This window comes from Lontra canadensis, unplaced genomic scaffold (assembly GCF_010015895.1).
Source record: "Lontra canadensis isolate GAN:19392208 unplaced genomic scaffold, GSC_riverotter_1.0 scaffold19, whole genome shotgun sequence".
Lineage (NCBI taxonomy): Eukaryota > Metazoa > Chordata > Mammalia > Carnivora > Mustelidae > Lontra > Lontra canadensis.
The window spans coordinates 20516168-20538952 of NW_022631013.1; the positions used below are offsets into that span (position 1 = coordinate 20516168).

At 39.9% G+C, this 22785-nt stretch overlaps 1 protein-coding gene across 3 annotated transcripts in view; it reads left to right on the forward strand.

Annotated features, from left to right (window-relative positions):
* The window catches only part of SLC44A1 (solute carrier family 44 member 1), a 194810-nt gene that overhangs the window by 115660 nt on the left and 56365 nt on the right, over positions 1–22785 (forward strand). For all 3 annotated transcript variants that reach the window (XM_032860763.1, XM_032860762.1, XM_032860761.1), the window contains exons 8-13: positions 3533–3672; positions 5110–5296; positions 6244–6409; positions 7792–7948; positions 8668–8751; positions 19827–19964. In XM_032860763.1, coding sequence (XP_032716654.1) covers positions 3533–3672; positions 5110–5296; positions 6244–6409; positions 7792–7948; positions 8668–8751; positions 19827–19964 — 872 coding nt within the window. The remainder of the gene's footprint in view (positions 1–3532; positions 3673–5109; positions 5297–6243; positions 6410–7791; positions 7949–8667; positions 8752–19826; positions 19965–22785) is intronic.

The following is a 22785-nucleotide window of genomic DNA, read 5'->3' on the forward strand; positions in this document are numbered from 1 at the left end:
AACTTAAAACTTCTGTCTGATTCTGAATCTTAACTAGGTTTGCCTATGATCTCTTTTTTGGGGTGGCGGGGGTGTGTCTTTTCCAACTTGAAAAGTTGTCTTATTTCTGTATTTGAGTACTGTTTCTGTGTCAGTGGTTTTCCTCTTCACATCATTCTTTATTCTTCTGCTATCATCTTCTACATTATCGTTTGAATCCTTTATCACTTTCTTTACACTCAGAAGGAGCTCTTCAGGTGTACCTTCCAGATCACTGATTTCGTTTTCCTCACTGTCACTTCTTTACTCGACCTCCTCTCTTTGTTATTCCAGTCCTTCCTTCGTCCAGCCATCTTTCTTTTTACTTCAGCGTGTGTCACCATCGTATCTAGTTTCTGTTTCTTAGTCACTTTGGGCTGCTGTGACAAACTACCATCGACTGGATGCCTTATCAACAACAATCGTTTACTTCTTACAGTTCTGTAGGTTCAGAAGGCCAAAGCCAAGGTGTCAGCAGCTTCATTTATCCGGTGAGGGCTGGGTTCCTGCGTCCAGCCATCATCTTGTTATTTTCTCACATGGTGCAAGTGGGGAGGAGCTCTCTGGCAGCTGCACTATAAGGGCACTGATCTCATTTGTGAGGGCTTCACCCTCATGATCTCATCATCTTCCAAAGACCCACCTTTAAATACCATCTAAGAACAGGACTTGAGTATATGAGTTTTAGGGGGTCACAAACATTCAGTTTATAGCAGATGGATCATTTTTATAAAAAAACTAGATCTGAATTCCAGCTCTGCCACTTAACTAGGTGTGTGATAATTGGCACGTTATTTAACCTTCCTGAATTTCAATTTTATCACTTAAAAAGTGGGACTTTTAATACTTGCTTAATAAAGCATTGTGGTGCTTCAATTAGTTCGTGTTGGTTTTGCACTTCCTAACACAAATTTACATGTTTAATAAGTGGTATCTTCTGTGGCTGTTATGAACGGTATCCTCCTTGATGTCTCCTTTATTATCTCGTTCTGTTTTCTTTTCTGTTTTTATTCTTTCTTTCTCATTTCTTTTTGTCTTTCTCTCATAATGTTTTTAAAGATTTAAAAAAAATTTTTTTTAAAGATTTTATTTATTTATTTGATAGACAGAGATCACAAGCAGGCAGAGAGGCAGGCAGACAGAGAGAGAGAAAAAGGAAGCAAGCTCCCCACTGAGCAGAGAGCCTGATGCGGGGCTCTATCCCAGGACCCTGGGATCATGACCTGAGCTGAAGGCAGAGGCTTTAACCCACTGAGCCTCCCAGGTGCCCAAGATTTTAAAAATTTTCCAGTAATCTCTACACCTAACGTGGGGCTCAAACTCACAACCCCAAGATTGAGAGTTACACGCTCTACCAACTGAGCCAGCCAGGCAGCCGTTTCCTTCATAACTTGTATTCCTATTTGTAGAGAACATATTTTACTCCATTTTTTGAGGCTATGACAGTTTTCTTTAAGATTTCAAAATGGAAGGGGCACCTAGGTGGCTCAGGTGGTTACGCGTCTGCCTTCGGCTCAGGTCATGATCCCGGGGTTCTTAGATCAAGTCCCACATTGGGCTGCCTCCTTCTCCCTCTGCCTGCCACTCCCCCTGCTTGTGCTCTCTCTCTCTCTCTCTCTGTGTGTTTCAAGTAAATAAATAAAAGCTTGGAAAAAAATAAAAATAAAAAAGATTTCGGGGGCGCCAGGGTGGCTCAGTTGGTTAAGCAACTGCCTTCAGCTCAGGTCATGGTCCCAGAGTCCTGAGATCAAGTCCCACATTGGGCTTCCAGCTCCATGGGGAGTCTGCTTCTCCCTCTGACCTCCCCTCTCATGCTCTCTCTCTCTCTCTCAAAATAAATAAATAAAAATCTTAAAAAAAAAAAGATTTCAAAATGGAAGTACTTCCCTTTTTCAAATGTTTTTCATAGACTCGTGGTTGTTTTAAATTTGTTTATTCATCTTCAATGGAAAAAAAATTCGTGCTCACTGTTTGCCACCAGGCAGGGGTGGCATTTCCCTTTGACACTCTTCACTGTTCACTTGAGTGCAGGTAGGGATCAGGTTGATTTGCATATCTCTGAGCCCAATTTCTCCTCTCCCAGGCATTTATCTTGTCTGCCTACACATACACATCTTTATTCTGAATCTTCCATTTTCTTGCTGTAGCCTACAAGGCCTTCCACTAGGATCTGGTCCCTAGAGCCCCTCTGCCCACAGCTTTTACCCTCTGCTCCTTGCTTGTTGCTTAGCCATGGTGGCCTCCTTTCTCTCCTGCCAGGTGGGGATCCCACCTCAGCATCTTAGAATTTGCTGTTACCCTTGCCTGCAACACCCTTTTCTTAGATAATTTTATAGATTGTTTTTGGCCTGTCTTTGATTCTTTTGCTCAGATACCAGCTCACCAGTGAGACCTTGCTTACCCATCCTATTACAATGCTTTCCCAACCCCAGCACTTTCTATCCCTATTAAGAGGTTACATTTTTCTTTAGACGTCATATACTCTATTTTTACTTATTTCCTTATTTGTTTTGTTTCCTTACAACTATATAAGCTCCATGAGGTGGGAGGGTGGGGACTTAGTTTTGTTCACAGCTCTGTCCCCAGCACCTAGAACAGTCGATGCTCTGAGCACTCAGAATGAAGGTGTCTGATACAGTGCTCATGTGGTGGAGAGTTTGCCCCCCTCTACAGTTTAGCTCTTGGGATCTCTGAACCAGTGACAGGGAGAAAAACTCCCATCCTAGTACATGCTGCTAGCAAGCTATCAAAGATCTCCTATCTTTGTTCCTGCTTTTGGTGGAAATTACTCCTTTCATCTTCATTTGCTCATTGTACAAATACTGTATCAACTGCATGACTGTTTCCACAGGAGGCACTGGGGTTACTGTGATAGCACAACAAAGAGGATCTTTCCTTTCCTCAGTCCTCAGCTTCATTACTGATTTCTGTGACCCTACTTGCTTCCTACAAGCTCCTCAGGTCCCAACAGGCTCTGACTCTCTCTTCATGATCACTTCCTCTCAGGGGTACCTGTCTTTGCTGGCTCTCTCTGAGCTTCAGTGTCAATAATAAATATGGCTGGGTGCATGGGTGGTTCAGTCCGTTAAGTGCTGCCTTCAGCTCAGGTCATGATCCCAGGGTCCTGGGATCGAGTCCCACATCAGGCTCCCTACTCCACAGAGAGCCTGCTTCTCCCTCTCCCTCTGCCTGCTGCTCTGCCTACTTGTGCTTTTTCTCTGTCTGTCAAATAAATAAATAAAATCTTTAAAAAATAATAAATATGGATGAAGGACATTTATTTGATACGCTGGAATATGTCTAAGTACTTAGTGTGAACGATGAGAAAGGAGTAATTGGAGCTCCCCTTACGTCCGCAAAAAGTTACAGCCCCGCACCCCACCTCCCCCAACCAAACAGATTGTTGCTATGTCAGTCCCACAGTGATGTGTAGGAAAGATCCAGGAAAGGGCAGATTTATGTTATGCATTTTCTCGTGCTACTTATTTCCAAAACAATTGGTTTTTGAACCCAGGTGGCACAGGGGTACTGTGGTGGCTGTATGCAAAGCAAAGAAGGTCTCCCAAAGAAACTGTGATTCCTGAGCAGCTTCAAATAGCTGAAGACAATCTTCGGGCCCTCCTCATCTATGCCATTTCAGCCACAGTGTTCACAGTGAGTATGGGCCTGGGTGGATCCTTCAGGTTTACATTTTTCTTTACAGGGATCATGAATGGAGCAGAAACTCACTTCTAGCTATTGCATGCCTAACCCTGACCTCCATGAGAGAAAATCTCTGTCCCACGGTGTGGAACACTAAAAAGTGTTCAGAAGGCTCCCCTAATTGATGAGTGTTATTTGATGCAACCTTTTATTCTGCACTGCTTGCTTGTTGCGAGAGGAGTTCCGCCTAGAATATTTACATTATCATTTGTAAGAACATGTTATCTTACTGTCATAATATAATTCCTTTTTTAAAAGTTTCCTTTTTCTTTTTAAATTAATTAATTAATTTATTTGAGAGAGACAGAGACAGAGATGGTGAGAGAGAAAACAAGTGGGGACAAGATGGAGAAGCAGGCTCCCTGCTAAGCAAGGAGCCCAATGAGGAGTTTGATCCCAGAACCCTGGGATCATCACCTAGGCCCAAGGCAGCCGCTTAACCAACTGAGCCACCCAGGTGCCCCTAAAAATAGTTTTCTTTCCTAAAATATGTTAAGAAACACACCACTTCATATCATTTCTTTTGCTTGTTCACTAATTATTTTCCCGTTTTTGCCTTTTCAACTTTTAACAACATTATTCCAACTCGGTGAGCCCTGCTGGCTGGGCACTCTACAGTAAATTACCAATGAACATGTGGTTAAATAATCTATACTCATATCTTCAGTTCATCTTCTCCTCAGCGATAAAAGGGAAAAAAAATCTCAGACACTTCTCAGATCAATCCCAAACTTTTAATTGAGCTTTAAAAATTAAAAAAGCCACACAAAACCATTGGTCCCAAAAGGTATTTGTTTGTTACTATTATCTAAATATGTATTAATCATCTTTAAGTACAATTCTTCTTCTTCTTTCTTTTTTTTTTTTTTTTTTTTTTTTAATTTAAAGTATCCTTCACCCGCCCTCACCCAGGGCCAAGTGAGGGTATGCAGGGCAGGGAATTTGACATCGACCCTGCTGTGTAGGGGCTCTTGGTCCAATAAAGGAGGTGAGGCACAAACACGGCTGCTGATTTCATAATCAGGGTGTATTGTCTTCTCCCCTGTTTTCAGAGTGACAGGTGTGTATCTATCCAGATAAATTCAGAGCCTCATCCCAACTGATAAACAGCCCATTTTGATTTATAATGAGTAGAAAAGTAAAGTAGGAGAATTCTAGGATTTATTAATTGAGAAATCCTTTTATGTTTAGCTTTAAGGATATTTTCAGTGTACAAATGAGAGCGCTAAGTGCCGCAAGACTGATAAAGTATTTTGGGGATTCAGAGAATAATAGTCCTTCCCCCATTTGAAAGGAAGGGTTATGTTAAAAATGTCCGCCATTGTTCGGTTCCTGTGTTCACTGCCCAAGACGCTAACGGGAGCCTTTCTCTGCCTTCTCTGGACACAGGTTATCTTGTTCCTGATCATGCTGGTCATGCGCAAGCGTGTTGCTCTCACCATCGCCCTGTTCCACGTGGCTGGAAAGGTCTTCATTCACTTGCCACTGCTAGTCTTCCAACCCTTTTGGACTTTCTTTGCTCTTGTCTTATTTTGGGCATACTGGATCATGACACTTCTTTTTCTTGGCACCGCTGGTAAGAAGACCTGCTGCTTCTTTCTCTTGGTGATGAATCTGATTCGTGTTAAATTCTTTTAAAACTTAAGGTATAATTCTCAGTCATTTATGACTGAGGTCTGATCGCCCTCAGAACTAGTAGTGGTCACAGCCCTTCACCAACCTATTCCCCGTGTGTGATTTTTTAGATCATCCTAGCAGAGTGGGTCTAAACCAGGTCATGGCTTTGAAGTACACTCCAGGACTGATTCAGACATTTGGATTCATTCTCAGACAAACAGATGAATGCAGGGTGGCTGTGGGGTTGCCTTAAACCCCAGTTACAGCCAAAGATCATCTTGCTTCCTTGGGATTTTCTAGTTTGCAAAAGATCTGAACCTAAGTAGAGTTGATACCATTCATAGTTAGAGTCTCAGACTTGCTTGCAACCACACTTCATATCAAAAGTGACCCCTAAATGGAATTAATGGTGAGGAGTGGCATAAGGATCGTAGGCTTGTATGTGACCTCTCTGGCCATTCAGCAACATTCACCAATTGAAAATAATATGAATTCCCATCCATTGCTAATGATTTAGGTCTGTAATTATTGGATGAGTCATAAATAGCTCTGAAAAAAAAAAAAAGTGTTTGAAAATTCATGCCTAAATTAACCGATGTGGTAAAGGACTGTATTCAAATAGAAGACCTTTTAAAAACTATATGATGCCTTCAGGGAAAACAAAATGCTTCATTGTACAATGTCTGGCTTCACAGCTTTTCAAGTGATAATTATTTTTGTCTCCTAATTCAGTAGCACCATGATCATAAAGTCGGTGGTTTGGGGGAATGGAGGGGGGCATTAGAGGGGTGGAGGGGGTGGGAGGGGGCTGTCGTTGGGAATTAGATTAATGCCTTACATTGAATAGCCCTATTTCTTAGCTTGTGCTGTATGTGCTTCTCTCTTCCTTCCTTGATATTCTCCTAGGCAGTGCTGTTCAGAATGAGCAAGGCTTTGTGGAGTTCAGAGTTTCTGGGCCTCTGCAGTACATGTGGTGGTTCCACGCGGTGGGCCTGATATGGATCAGCGAATTCATCCTGGCCTGTCAGCAGATGACTGTGGCGGGGGCCGTGGTAACATACTATTTTACTAGGTGAGAATTTATACTCGTCAGAAAACTTAAGATCATCTAAGGGATTGTGTCTGAAGGACATGGAGGTGAGGCTGTAAGAGTTTCATGTCTTTTCTTTTCTTTTTTTTTTTAATTTTTTAATTTTTTTTTAAATTCATTTGACAGAGAGAGACACAGTGAGAGAGGGAACACAAGCAGGGGGAGTGGGAGAGGGAGAAGTAGGCTTCCCGCTGACCAGAGATCCTGATGTGGGGCTCGATCTCAAGACCCTGGGATTATGACCTGAGCCAGAGGCAGATGCCTAACAACTGAGCCACGCAGGCACGCCAAGTTTCATGTCTTTAAAAAGCGGTTCAAGTGAATATGACAAAATGTTATACCTGATAATTCTGGGCAGTAGGAACATGGGAGATTATTACTTTAATCTTTATACTTTTCTTTAAGTTCCTCAAAAAAATTAATTAGAACAGCAGGTCATGATATCACTGTAATTATATTTAGCAGAAGAATAAATCTTATACTGTCTTTTGTTCTTTTTCCATTGGGGCCCCTGGGTGGTGCAGTCAGTGAAACCTCTGACTCTTGGTTTTGGCTCAGGTCATGGTCTTCGTGGTCGTGAGATGGAGCCCCACATCATGTAGAATCTGCCTAAGATTCTCGCTCCTTCTTCCTCTGCTGTTCACATTTGTGCTCTTACTCTAAAATAAATAATCTTTAAAAAAAAAAAAAAAAAACTTAAAGATCCGTCAAAGGATAACACACCTTTTTAATTTGTTTGGATCACAATAAGTATCGTGACTCCCTTTCCTAACTTCGGAGCTGAATATAAGTAAGCCTTACAATTTTCTATTACAATGAGGTACCAGGTCTAGATTGAACATCTTTTTTTTTTTTTTTTTTTAAGATTTATATATTTATTTGGGAGAGAGAGAGCAGGGAGGGAGGGGCAGAGGGAGAGAGAGTCTTAAGCAGATTCCACACTGAGCATGGAACCAACATGTGGCTTGATTCACGACCTTTGAGATGAGGACTCGAGCTGAAACCAAGAGCTGGACGCCTAACCAATTGTCACCCTAAACATTTTTTTTAAGTTCCATTTTTTGGTTGTACATTTGGTTGTACATTTAATTCCATAAGTATTTAGAGGAAAAGCTTTCAAAGCACAGTTTCATTTTACTTAAAGTCTTAGAGCCTAAGAACCCTATGAAACTACCATAGAGAAATGAAGCATTAATTTTATTTGGTACATCAGTAGCATCTGTATTAACTATATATTACTTTGCCATTTTGCCACAAAGCTAGAATTTTTTTTAGATGAACTGATTTTTTTCACTGCATTGGGTTTAAACCATTCCTGTACTTGGGCTTTGTTTTAACTGTCTTTTTGGTTACTTTTTAAATAGGGATAAAAGGAATTTGCCATTTACACCTATTTTGGCATCAGTGAATCGCCTTATTCGTTATCACCTGGGTACGGTGGCAAAAGGATCTTTCATTATCACATTAGTCAAAATTCCACGAATGATCCTTATGTACATGCACAGTCAGCTCAAAGGAAAGGTAAGGAGAAAAAACATTTTTGGGCTTTCTGTGGTTGTCACACTCCAGACCTCAGCTCTGCATGTGTAAAGCTCCCAGTGATGTTAAGTCCATAGCTGTGAATGTTTTCTTCAAAATCCCAGCAAACAGAATCCAGCCCTTCTGCCTTATCCCCTATTCTTGCTCTCTATATGCTCTGGCAAATCCATCATATCACTGGTTTGGCAAAGTACCCCTTGCTTCTCTTCCTCTGTGTTGACTCACACCCTCCTCCTTGGAGCCTGCTCCCTGTCCCTGACTATGGAGATAACATGCATTTCAACACAGGTTGGCTCACATGACACCTCTTCCCAGAAGCCTTCCCTGATTACTCCTCCTCTTTGATGATGTCATCTCTGTGTTCCACTCTCATCACACTAGGATCTACTGCATATTCTGATTCTAACCTTTTTTTTATATTTAGCATTTTTTTTTCTTCTACGGTAGTGTAAGTTCCTTTCTGGTCTTAGATACCTTACTCTATCTTATATGCAGTAGGTACTAACTAGCTGTTGAATTAAATTGATTAAAACTAATTCAGCTATTACATTTTGAGGGAAAAGAGGGTGTGGGTGTAGAGGCCTTGAAACATAGGTTTTGATTTTTTTTTAACTTTTATTTATTTTTCTAACATTTGGAATTTTCTGTATGATCATCTGATTCTTTGGTTTTTAATTATTTCAAATTTTTGTCCTTCCCAGGAAAATGCTTGTGCTCGATGTGTGCTGAAATCTTGCATTTGTTGCCTTTGGTGTCTTGAAAAGTGCCTAAATTATCTAAATCAGGTAAAAGATTTTAAGAAATCAATCTAACATTCACTTTCAAAGACAGGTTCATCGTTTCCTCTTCCAAGATAAAATAACAGAGCTTCCTTGAAAGATTTTTTTTTTTTAAGATTTTATTTATTTATTTGACAGAGAGAGACAGAGCGGCATCACAAGTAGGCAGAGCATCAGGCAGAGAGAGAGAGGGGGAAGCAGGCTCCCTGCTGAACAGAAAGCCCGATATGGGACTTGATCCCAGGACCCTGAGATCATGACCTGAGCCGAAGGCAGAGGCTTTAACCCACTGAGCCACCCAGGTGCCCCTCCTTGAAAGATTTTATGTATTTCTTATGTTGTGGTATATTGTAGCATGTTCAGGTATATCTATTTCTATCATATTCTTTTTTTTTTTTAAGATTTTTATTTATTTATTTGACAGATCACAAGTAGTCAGAGAGGCAGGCAGAGAGAGAGAGGTGGAAGCAGGCTCCCTGCCGAACAGAGAACCTGATGTAGGGCTCGATCCCAGGACCCTGAGACCATGACCTGAGCCAAAGGCAGAGGCTTTAACCCACTGAGCCACCCAGGCGCCCCAAGGAGCCTACTTTTTTTTAAATGAATGAATGAATGAATGTTGTTTGAAAGCTTTAATTTAATGAAAAGTCACTGTGACACTTAAACTCATTTTTTCCCTGCAGTTCTTTTTTTTTTTTTTTAAGTTTTTATTTATTTATGACAGAGAGATCACAAATAGGCAGAGAGATAAGCAGGGGGGGCAGGCTCCCTGCTGAGCAGAGAGCCCAATGCGGGGCTTGATCCCAGGACCCTGAGATCATGACCTGAGCTGAAGGCAGAGGCTTAACCCACCAAGCCAGCCAGGCACCCCGTCCTTTAGTTCTACTATTGTTCAAGACTAGTGTGCTCTCTATCCTGATACTTTTTGGCAGGAGAAATCCAGCTGCTTAAAGACTGTGATACTAGCCTGCGAAATATTGTCAGAGGAATGCTATCATTTCTTGGGTCAAACGGAAGAACTGGTATTACAGAATAACTGTTCCTAGGGAGCAGCTTGTTCCTCTGTCTTGCTGTGCCTGGGCACACAGGACATGCCGGGACTCACTCTTCCCATCTTCTTCATTTTTTTTAACCACTTCTCTCCATTTCTTGAAAATCAATTGTGATGTGCCAATGCCCTCTTCTAATAGACTAAAGATAGAAATGGACTTTCTCACCATTTATGGCTAAGTGATTCGGGAGTAGCAATGTGTTTTCCATTCACTCAAGGGTAGTCCGAGGATGGTAGTCCTTGTGGTGGTTAGCGTTCCTGGAGTTTGCTTTATTGGAGTTCTGTGGTTAATATGAAGAAGCAGGCATGACATTTCATTAGCAAAATAAATTCTTATAGATTATAATACTGTATGGATGTAAAGTGTTTAGAAGGTCGTTATTAAAAATAATTAGTATCAACCACAGCAATTTGAAAAATTACATTCTTTAAAATTCAGTTTAGGACCAAGTCATCCTTATCAAAAAGTTGATAGATGCACTAAAAATAATCATCATTACATTTCATACCCATCACTAAATAGCTCATCCGCAGAGAGAGATGCTAAACCCACCTCTCCGTTCTCAATTTCTACCACCTTCCCACAGGAACCTTTTGCTCTCGCAATTAACCAAACATGCCTGGAATGACTTCCTTCCAGCGCTTGGTTAACTCCTTCCGATCCTTAATGATTCTGCCTGAGTGTCATCTCAAAGCAGTCTTCTCTCAGTCCCCACCAACCTTTCACAACACGGGTTCATACCTCTGTGAAAACACTGAAAACAGTATATGAAAATCATCTGTTTATATCTTTATCTCCACATTTAGACCTTTAGCTCCTCAAAGACAGGGATCTTAGTTTTGTCTCTCCAGAGACTATCACAGTGCTTGGTATAGAGTAAGTGGTCTTTAAATGTTTTCTGAATGAGGGGCGCCTGAGTGGTTCATTCTGTTAAGCGTCTGCCTTCGGCTCAGGTCATGATCCCAGTGTCCTGTGATTGACTACTGCATCAGGCTCCCTGCTCGGTGGGGAGTCTTGTTTCTCTGCCCCTTTCCCTGCTCATGCCCTCTCTCTCTCTCAAATAAATAAATTAAATATTTTTAAAAGATAAATGTTTTCGGGGCGCCTGGGTGGGTCAGTGGGTTAAGCCTCTGCCTTCAGCTCAGGTCATGATCTCAGGGTCCTGGAATCGAGTCCTGAGTTGGGCTCTATCCTCCGCAGGGAGCCTACTTGCCCCCTTCTTTCTCTGCCTGCCTCTCTGCCTACTTGTGATCTCTGTCAAATAAATAAATAAAATCTTAAAAAAAAAAGAAGAAAAATAAATGTTTTCTGGATGAATTGTTAATCAGTGACTATTTGGATTTTAAAAGGCTAACAGGGTGTCATAAAACCAAAAGAAAGCATTTCAAAAAGGAGATGTGCAGTTTTACTGAAGGAAGAGAACAAATCGCATGATGTTAAGATGCTTAGTAACCAGGTGAAAAAATCCAAAGTTCTTAGCTCATCCCAAGATGAACATGAATCAGCAATTTAGTGCAGTCCTGAGTCGTATATCCAAACTTCAATTTGGTCTTTTTTTGTACAGGTTTTGTGCGTTTTGGATCTTTATTGTTTGAAGATACAAGGGAAGCAGTAACATAGTAATAAATAAGTGAGTGAAGGTTTCAGGAGATTAATTCCAAACTAATACTTAGGTCTGTTTGGGAATACGAAATGCTGCCCTCTGGGGACTGATTACCAGGCTGCTTCCTGTTTTGCCCAGGAATTTCACTTGAAGTGAGGTCAACAGATTGAAGACATTGGAACACTTCCTAGCATGAGAGGTTAAGCCTAAGTATCAGTTGCCAGTGGAATTTTTTTAATCCTTGTTTCTGTGAAATGTTTCAGAGCTGGGTGGGCACCCATCCTTTTAAAGTATTTAAGATGACAGGAATCATGGCAGTACTGAATAGATGAGCTCTAAAGACTTTTCTAAAATTTGGAAAAAAAAAAAAAAAAAAAAGTAATAAGGCCCAAGAGTATGATCTGCTGGTGTCTGAAGGAGCATTCTTCTCAGAGCTGCTGCATACATGTGGCAGTTCTGAGATTAGTGCTCTGCTAGAGATCAAGCCAGAACTGGCACCGAGATAACAGGAGGCTCACACCTTTCCTTTCCTCTCTGGTGTTTTATCACCGCTTTCTGAAAATGAAGTTCCTTTTTCCCCATACACATTGGATTGAATCCATACTTTTATATCCTTGTTAGAAAAGGCACAGTTGATAACTGGGGGGAGATACAGTGGATAGAGAGCCCAGATATTGTAGATTTGTTTCAATCCCAACAGTTTAACTCTTTGGCAAGCTCAGTGTAACCTCAGAGTCTCTGTTTCCTTCTTCAGGGAGTGGAGAAAAATATACCTGTCCTCATAGGCTTTAGGTAAGGATGAAATATAATGCAGATAAACCAACTCTTACAGTGCCTGGCTCTTGGTCATCACCTAGTAAATATTATCGCTCCCCCTCCATTTTATTGTTTTATAAAGAACTCTCAGTGTTTTACTCTAAGATAAGAGAGCTCTGGCAAAGATAAAACAAGAGGTATTTCTAAAGATGTATCTATTTTCTTTAAAAGTCAATAGAATGTAAAATACTGAAGAGTTTGGAAAACCAAGACAAAACAAAACATCACCCATGATCTGACCATGGTAACATAAGTTACCTTCATTGAAATACTGTTAGCTTCGAGAAAAAGTTTCTAAGACTTTGCTTCAGTGCAGTAAACATTACTTACAGACTGTCTTATCGGTCTATACACGTCATCTGTAAAATGGGGATAATAATAGCATCTATAGTGGCCATGACCGTGAGGATGCAGAGATGATATCTGTAGTACCCCAAGCATGTGGCTGGAAACAGCAAGTCCTCTGTAATGATGACTCTTATTCTGTAGTACTGTTCATTGTTAGTTTCTTTTACATTTTTAAAAAATAGTTTATTAATTTATTTGAGAGAGAGAGCAGGAACTGAGGGAGGAGCAGAGGGAGAAGCAGACTCCCTGGTGGGCAGGGAGCTCAGTGCCAGGCTCCATCCCAGGACTCCAGGGGCAGACACCTAACCATCTGAGCCATGCAGGCATCCCTCCTTCCTAATTTTCAAAATTTTTTTATCTCATCACCTGTTTACATTCTGGAATTATCCTTGCAGTGCCCAATAGAGTACAGTGAAATAATAATACTAGTTATAATGCCAGCTAATATTTATCAAGCACTTACCCTGTGCCAGGCACTGTGGCTCACATTTTACATATGGAGTCTCCCATTCAGAGATCTGTTCTGTGTACTCTTTGGAAATGGTAAATAATTAGTTAATGCCTGTTGCATTGTTTTCCTCCCATCCTTTCTTTTGCTATCACTCCTGAGATTGGTATGCAGCTTTGAAGTCAAAAGCCTTGAGCAGAGCTGGACAGGGCAGACCCCTGCTGGGCCAGTTGAGGTATATTATTTTACTTATGCAAATGAGAGCAGCAGACAGGGTCCAAGGCAGCAGAGAGTGGTAGAGACTGGCAAGTTGAGGAGTTCATATTCCAATCAAAGAAGACAGTCACTTCTTAGCCCAGATATATTCTTGCCATATGAGAATTTATAGACAGTTTCTAACTCTTCCAGTTTCTCAAGCGAAGCCAGAATTCTGGATGTTTGCATTTTATCTCCTACTATTAAAATGTTGACAGCTAATTAAAAAAAATATATATCTGAGTGAGCCAGAGCAGATAGGGTCTTCGGGCCATACAGTGTCAGTTGACCATGGGCCACCAGTTTGTTGCCAGTACTTAGAGGATAATAGTAGAGGAGTGTTGGTACGGAGGTAGACTAGACCAGAGTTGTTTTGCAGCTCAGTATGAAATTTGGAAGCCCCATCCATAGTCCAGTGCCATACTGCATGGAAAAAATAGCTGGCTTCAAAAATGACCTTTGGGTTTTCAAAATAAGCCATTAATTATTTATAGCATAGGTGTTAGAGTTTTGCACATAAACAGAGTGAACTATAAACTGCTCTTTGTTTCTGCCAGTGCTTATCTTAATGTGTCAGGAAGGTGATTATACATCTCATCTAACAGAATTCACTTTAGGTGGAGAGACTGTCTAGAATCTGTTTTTTGTGGGCATTACTCTGGCCTCGGTTTTCTTCGACATCATTTGGAGATAGTGGAGTTTAATACTGGAGGGGATCTGCTTTCTGGCTGCCAAGCTTTTAAGATTATAAAGCTCTTCTTGACATAAGTATGAGTGGGAATTGCAAAGAGTATTTTTTGAGCACCTACTACCTGATACCATACTAAGCACTTAATCTATATTATCACTTTCTCTACAACTCTACAAGGAAGGCTCATTTCCTTTGGAGAGAAAGTGGAGACTAGCATCTTGTCGCAGACCATCTGACCGAGAGATGGAGGAAGTTTTCAAATCTAAGTTTGTGTACTTCTCGCTAGGATATCACCCTGTTTTCCATATAAATATCTACCCATTTTATGCAACATAAAGAAGACTAGAGTATAGATTATTATAGAAAATATGCAAACATCTCAAATTTTCATGTTTCATGCTATAAACTAAAACAAGTGATGGTTTTAAAGACAATCAATTTTGGGACATCTGAGTGGCTCAGTGGGTTAAGCCACTGCCTTCAGCTCAGGTCTCAGGGTCCTGGGATCGAGCCCCTCACCGAGCTCTTTGCTCAGCAGGGAGCCTGCTTCCCCCTCTCTCTCTCTGCCTGCCTCTGCTTGATTGTGATCTCTGTCAAATAAATAAATAAAGTCTTTAAAGAGAAATTAAAAAATAAAGACAATTTAAGATTTGTGACATATTATTAATTCTTATATTTCTTAAAAAGTCTAAGAATTTAGAACCAAACTGAATGAAATGGATGGTGTTGGTGGGACTTTTTGCCCCCTCCATTCCTCACTCAAAACAAGAAAGGGATAATTTTAATTATCTTTTCCCTTATTTAAGTCATAACAATCCACACATAGAGTGGTATATATCTGTTCCCTTTACCTACCATTGTTGTCTAGCTCCCTCCTATTATTATCTAAAGATCTTAAATTTTATCTCTTTTTTAAAAGATTTTGTTTATTTATTTGAGAGAGAGACAGTGAGAGAGAGCATGAGAGAGGAGAGGATCAGAGGGAGAAGTAGACTCCCTGCGGAGCTGGGAGCTGGATGCGGGACTCAATCCCAGGACTCCAGGATCATGACCTGAGCCGAAGACAGCTGCTTAACCAACTGAGGCACTCAGGTGCCCCCTAAAGGGGCTTTAAATTTGAAGAGAATTTTTAAGTCTGTAAGTGAAGAAAGGAAAGGTACAGAAATGTAGATGTATTCTGGGACATGTGGCCAAGCAGACCTGGGTTATCTACGTGGTGACCTTCTACCCCAACATTTTCTTCCATGTGACCAGGACTTTTTCACCTCATCCTGTCACACACAGATATTACCAGGACCACTTGGGCCTAACAGTCATCCTTTTAAAATGCTTCCTGGAGGGTGATCACCTTTATCTTGCTTCTGGGAGTTATATAGCCTTAAGGCCTCCATCCTGCCTGTGCACATTTTGAGCACTCGCTAAATGTTAATCATTGATGCCTCTCTGCGGGCGGTTTACTCAAGATCAGGAAGGCTGTGTGAGAAAGGAGGTGGGCTGGAAAAATCTCAACCAAGGAGTTAAGCAGAAAGTTCAGAGAATAGTAATAGGGAAAGGCACAAAGAACTCAGAATTTCTTGAGCACCTTAGCGTGAATCCTTTCAGACTAGGAGGTATAGAAGTAGAAGGAAATTTTCACTGTCCTGCTGTGATCTGTAGCACAATTTTCCTCCTGAAGAGGTCATCCTGACCTGTGTGTGTCACATGCAGCTCATCTTTCTGCCTTGGGAGTGGGAGAAAGAGCTTACAAAATATCCACTTAACTTTTTTCGGTTACGTAGAATACAAAGGAGTTGCACAGATCTGTAGGAATATTGCCAAGAAAGCTAAATTTCTATGAGCATATCCAGCCCTGGAACTTAGGAGTAGAGAAAAATTGTTGCTGCCTTCTTCCATGTCCATAAATAAATAGGCTTCTGCTCTAAATGTAGATGGGGTGGGTGGGGCAGCATGGGGGAGAGAAGAAGGAAGCAGGAGAGGAGGAATAATAATTTCTTCTGAAATTATTGTAAAACAGAAAAGCTTTTATGGTTTAGTTTGGAGTTGTTAGGCCTTCTCTGAGTCAGCTGGTCTGATGCTAGAGGAGAGAGATTGGAGGTATGTGGGTCCTCTCTTGCTTCTGTCTCTTTCAAAGAAGATCCTTTTCAAACTGGAAAGGGGAGAATAGCATAGTTAAGAGTGAGTCGTTGATCCTCATTGAGGAGGTGAAATTTAAGACACTACCTATTTGATTTAAATGGGTTATCCAATATCTTTGATTCTAGATATCATAATGCTTTTTTTTTTTTAACTTCAGAAAGCATCTCATAATCAATATATAGTTAATGTGGCAGGGTATCTTCCCCTGAAAACCTGTTATTAAGTAACTGACATTAGTTTCTTGATCATGTCTTAGGATAACAGAAGTAAGGTATTTTCCTTATGGGATGTTCTATTTCAAATCATTACAGACATCTGTCTGTCGTTGAACTGAAGCATTTTAGTGAAAGATGCTGGAAGACTTTGAAGTTGTAGAGAAAGGTACTAGAAGATTGAAGGGATAAGAAGATGGGTTCCGTAGGCTGTAGACAAGGGTGATATTGATCCTGGGCAGTACTCAAGAACAGGGATCAGCAAAGTTTTTCTGTCAAGGAACAGATAGTAAATATTTTTGGCTTTGTGGCCATATAGACTCTGTCACAGTTGCTCAGGTCTGCCATTGTAGCCTGAAAACAGCCATAAACACCATGTAAGCAAATGAACATGGCTGTATTCTGATAAAACTTTATTTACAGAAGTAGGCAGCAAACCAGATTTGGTGCACAGGTGGGAGTTTTTCAACCTCTGCTTTAGAATAAATTGTTAAACGTGTTTTTTGTTGTTTTTTGTTTGTTTTGAGTATGAAGGGAACTGTATTGGTTCTTTGAGAATAGATCAGGCCTGAGAAGGTCTTCTCCATTATCTTTCAGCAGAGTTAAAATTACGTAAGATCAAAAGTATAGTTTATTTTTATGTCATTGAGGCATTTGGCAGAATATTTGAAAAGAAGCTTTGTAGATGAAGAAATGTAGACCACTGCAGTTAAGTGATTAACTCTTTGGTGCCTGCTGTCTTTGAACTGATAAGAAACACTGGCTGATGACAATATATGAGAGCAAGCAGCAAATTATTGCTACCAGAACAATTTAATAGTACCATTTCCTTAAAAGACTCTGTATATTAGCTTTTGAGATAAAAAGAACTGCGAACATAATGTAGTAGTATGTTCCGATAACAAATTACCCCAATTTGTTTAGTGGAGTTATATATAGCAAAATCATACTGTCTTTCTCAAAGAGCATCATTATATACTGCTCCCTTGGTGAAAAATTAGTGTCCTACTCAGTGTAGTCTTCTTTCCTTGGCCCTAAAATATTCTGTATTTTTAATCAATGAATTTAATTGTGTAATGGCAACAAATTTTTGGTGACTCAGACTTCATCTTCATACCAAATTCCTATTAACTAACAAGCGTACAAGAGGAACATTCATAAAATAAAGACTGTATCTCCCAAGCTCAGTGTTTAAATGGGAGTGGGAGATATAGGCCTCCAGTTACAGAATAAATAAGTCATGGAGATGAAATGTACAGCGTAGGGAAAATAGTCAGTGGTGTTGTAATACTGTGTGGTGGCAGACGGTAGCCACACTTGTGAGCAGAGCATAACTTACAGAGTTGTGGAGTCACTTTATTGTGTAGCTGAAACTGATGTAACATGATGTGTCAACTATACTTCAATTAAAAAAAAAAAAAAGGGGACCCCGGGTACCTCAGTCAGTTCAACGTCTGCCTTTGGGTCAGGTCATGATCCCAGGGTCCTGGGATCGAGCCCTGCATTGGGCTTCCTGCTCAACAGGGAGTCTGCTTCTCCCTCTCCCTCTATCCTGCTTGTGCTCTCTCTCTCTTTCAAATAAATAAAATATTTTAAAAAAATAATAAAAAAGGAAAGAAAGAAAAAGACTTTACAGGGGCACCTACGGTGTCTCAGTTGGTTGAGCATCTGACTCTTGGCTTTGGCTCAGATCATGATCTCAGGGTCATGAGATTCAGCCCGGCATCAGGCTCCACGCTCAGTAGAGAGTCTATTTGAGATTCTCTCTCTCTCCCTCTCCCTCTGCCTCTCCCCTTACTCCTGCTCTCTCTCTAATAAATAAATAAACTCTTTAAAAAAAGAAAACAGGTGCCTGGGTGGCTCAGTGGGTTAAGCCTCTGCCTTTGGCTCAGGTCATGATCTCAGGGTCCTAGGATCGAGCCTTGCATCTGGATCTTTGCTCAGCAGGGAGCCCGCTTCCCACTCTATCTCTGCCTGCCTCTCTGCCTACTTGTGACCTCTCTCTCTATCAAATAAATAAATAAAATCTTTTAAATAAATAAATAAATACATAAAAATAAAAAAAAACAAAATTTCATAGACAACACAATGTAAAGTAAGCCCTTCGTGTGCAGCAGTTTTCCAACAACATGAACATTTTGGACTCACCAACAATTTAAGTCCACACTAAACCAAAAACTCATCGGGATTATAAGTTTTAGCCAGAAAGCCTACATACTTTCCCTTCCTACGACTCAGATGTATTTGATGTTCTAGCATGTATTCACATTTCCCAGAAAATGTCAATCCTATTCTAGAATGCACTGTACAAAGGGGAAAAAAAATCAGAGTCTGTGACAGAGGGTCAGAGAGGACACGGAGCAGCAGAAGCAGGTATAATTGAATAAAAGTGTGTCACCTGGGACTCAGTACTACAAGGGACAGAGAGCCAGCTCCATCTGGCCTAAAAAAGAGAAAGTGAGAAAGGGGGAGGGGGAGAGAAGAGAGATTCTTAGCAATTTATTAGCTTCTTAGGCTAAAGTCCAAACATGTGGCTAGTTCCTAATCATGCAAACATTGTCACCCAGTACAAGTCCCTGGTTTCTCTCTGCTCTTGCTTCCATGATGGTAGCCTTGCCCTCCCTTTCATGCTGTAACCTCCAGCAGCTTCAGGCTCTCCCCATTATGTTGGCCAAACAGCCCTGGCAGTTCATCCCTTCATACCTTGCTCTCCGGGAAAATGAGAGACCTACTTTGGCAGGAGCTCTTATGGAAGAAGGAGCCTTCTTTTTCCCCAGAAGCCCCAGGGAACATCTTTGGCTTTCATTGGCTCTATTAGTTTATGTCCCAGTCCCTGAACCCGGCCTTGTGGAGCTGGGTAGAACGGGCTGATTGGCTTACCTCAATCAGGGCCCGCCCCCAGAGCTAGAGGTAGTGTCCCCCACTCAGACTCTAAGAGAAGGGGGAAGGACTCTTTTCTCAAAGGGGACTTGGGGCCCTGCTCCCAGGAGGGAGGGGTGTATTGGGCAGCAAATAGCTGTCTACTACAAAAATTGTGAGAAGTGGCAGCACAGACGAAAGCACCAAGTGGAGATGGTCGGTGTTCCAGATAAAACAGCACGCATCCTTATGCCTTTTATCTATTTGTGTGGCTTTTAAAACACCATTGAAATGGTAGTAATGCATCCCTGATATTCACAGTGATGAACCCGAGACATCTAGGAAAGGTTAAATTATGTTTGATTTACTAAGACGGGGAAGAAGTTAATGGATATTGGAAAGCTTTGTGTGCCTTAATAAATACCAGTGTTTTAAAAAGACTGAAATAAGCCAACTGAAAAGCTCTTTTTACCATATTGGGTTTTGGTTTTTTTTTTATGTCTAATATTCCTTGTGCTAAGTTTTAACCTGTACCTTACCAGAGCCATGGGTTTAACTGGGAACTGTTTTCACAAGCTGTGCTTTAACTATATTTGGTTTATAGCTTAACAGAGTAAAATTACATTTACTGATGAAAATACCATTTTTTGCTTTTGTGCAGAATGCATACACAGCCACAGCTATCAACAGCACCAACTTCTGCACCTCTGCTAAGGATGCCTTTGTCATTCTTGTGGAGAATGCTTTACGGGTGGCTGCCATCAACACAGTGGGGGATTTCATGTTGTTCCTAGGCAAGGTAAGACCACATCGGCTACCTGAGACATACAGTGAATTTTTGCATATATATGTGTTTGCTTTTTCATTTGAAAAATATCTAGCCCACTAAAACACTTAAAGTAATATAGGTAATATAAAAGAAGCACTTACAAAGCCCTTAATTTATGTCAGGCACTCTTCTAAGTACTTTACATGTATGGTGTTCATTTAATCCTAACAAGAAATTTGTGAAGGAAGTTCTGTTATTATCCTCATTTTACAGACGGGAAAACTGAGACAGCAGTCAAGTAATATGTCCATGTTTTTCCTTACATACTTTGATCTGTACAGAATTCAGGAATAGTCTGCTTAGTGGTTAGAGGTGCTGTATCTGGAGCTGACTGCCTGGATTTAAATCCTGGCTCTCTCACTGTGTGACCTGAAGCAAGGTACATAACCATTCTTTGCCTCAGTTTGTTCATCTATGGAAGTGGGATAATAATAGAGCCAAACCCCTAGGGCTGTAAGGATTAGGCTGGCTAATACATGTAGTGTACCTAAGACAGTGCCTGACACATTGTAAGTTCTCGATGAATGTTGGCTGTCACTGTTACTGTATATAAATGCCTTTAAAACAGAGCTGTATGGGAATGAGACTTAGCTGTCCTTAAAGTGTCTGAAAAGAGGTAATTTTTCTATACTATTAAAATCTGCAGAATAATAAATAACATTATAGTTGGATTTCTGTGTATCTGTAGTTCAAACCATAAAATACTCAGAAATTTTGAAAAATTAAGCTGACATCCCTCTAACCTAATAACATCACTTTTATATATTCCCTCCCAGTGTTTTTTCATAGGCGTATATTTCTATAGTGTAACAATCATAGCATACTTTCCAATTTGTTCTGCCCTTTGCACTTTATATTACATTGTATCCAGTTCTCCTGTTGCTTTGATAATCTTCACAAGTATTCATGATCATGATGGGCAATATTTTATCAAATGCTATTCTTACACACTCTCTTACTATTAAACACTTAGGTTCCTCCAGCCACTGTGTTTTGAAAATGTTTTTAAAAAGGAAAAAATACATGGTGTAGAGAGGCCAAGATACCATGGTGTGGTGTCTAGTTCTCAGGCAGCTGTCATCTAAAAAGAATTATAAAACCGTGCAGTTGTTTTGAAAATCTGTAATTAAACTTACTTGGATAAAATTAAATTAAATTAAACTTGGATTTGTTCTTGTCATGTTTTTACAACAGGAAATGTTTTATAGTAAGGATTGAATGAGTCAGTCCATGTTAAGGACTGAGTATAGCGTTTGACACTCTTATTAACTATTGCTATTATTTATATGCTATATGACTAATTAAGGAAGCCTTCAGATTTTTTGTCTATTTTATGTTTTACATATTTATAATTTATCCCCACTACTAAGAAGGATATGAGGCAGCTTAAAATACGAACATATGTACACAGAGCAGTTAAAATAGAAGAGAACCCATATAGAGAAATAACAGAAAGTTATTCTCAGGGGCAGCATTTGATCATAATGGTGATTTTAGTAAACTCTGATGGAGACACTTGCTCCGTATTAGGTACTGAGGAATGTACTTCATGGGAAGTGTTATTCGTCCTCTCCTAGAATGTGAGCCACTACTGTTTCCTTCATTTTGTAGCAGAGGAGACTCAAGTTTAGAGAACTAGATAGGTTGCCCAAATTTAAAGGACTAGAATGTGGCAGAGCTGGAGTTCAAACTTACGTCTGCCTGACTTCTCAGTTTGCAGTCACTATGTGCTAACCTTAAGTTTGCCCTTGGACTTTTTTTTTAAGTCTTTTGATTCAGTAATTCTGTTTATGGTAAACCACCGCTAGATATAATCCTAAATACAGAAAAATACAACATTATTTCTAATAGTTAGTAATCGCCAACAATCTACCGCCTACCAATAGAGAAATGGTTAGAAATAATAGCAAACTGTTATTCACCTGTTGTTAGACCATGTTTTTATTAAAAGTTTATAATGTGATCTTTACATATAATATGACAAGTGAAAAGACTGACTTGACTATCACTGTTAAGTCCTGTTTAAGGATGTACATATGAGAAAGAATTACTATCTCAAAATGTTAATGATTATCTTTGGATATGGAAAATACAAGTGATTCCAAACCCTTTCCCCTGCTTTATCATAATGAAATAAGTTCTCTATATGAAATACGCATTTCTCATAATGGGGAAATATAGAGGTGATAAAATACAGTATTTGAAAATTGACTTTGAGTTTTTAAGCAGCCTATATCAAAATTTTTTTCTTTGGTTTTATCATTTTTTTCATTCCACAAATATCCTAGGGTGCCCACTAGTAATATGCTAGGAACTTTTCTGGATCCTGGTGATATACTAGTCAATAAAGAAAATTTAAAATCTAGTAGAAAAAGCAGTTTTATATCCCCTTTTTCACTTTATGAGTATTTCCTATTAAAAATGTTTCAAACATGGTTATACAATTGTATCGTTTATTTAACTAAGCCTCTAATTTTTTATAGTTAAACTATTCTCATTTTACTAACATAAAGTATGATACAGAGAAACTTTTGTATACAAATCCTTGCCTGCATCAATCCTTACTTCCTGAGTCCAGAATCCTAGAAATAGAATTAATGAGTCAGAGTACATAATAGGTTTCTTGATGTACGTTACCTAATTGCTTTTCAGGAACATTTACATTTGAATAATATAAAATTTATAACACTGTAAAAAAAATTACTTTTAAACCCATGAAAGAAACTGTTTTTTAATCCAGTTACCCAAAAAGAAAAAAAAAAATGAGAGGAGAATAAAGTCTGGGTTTCCA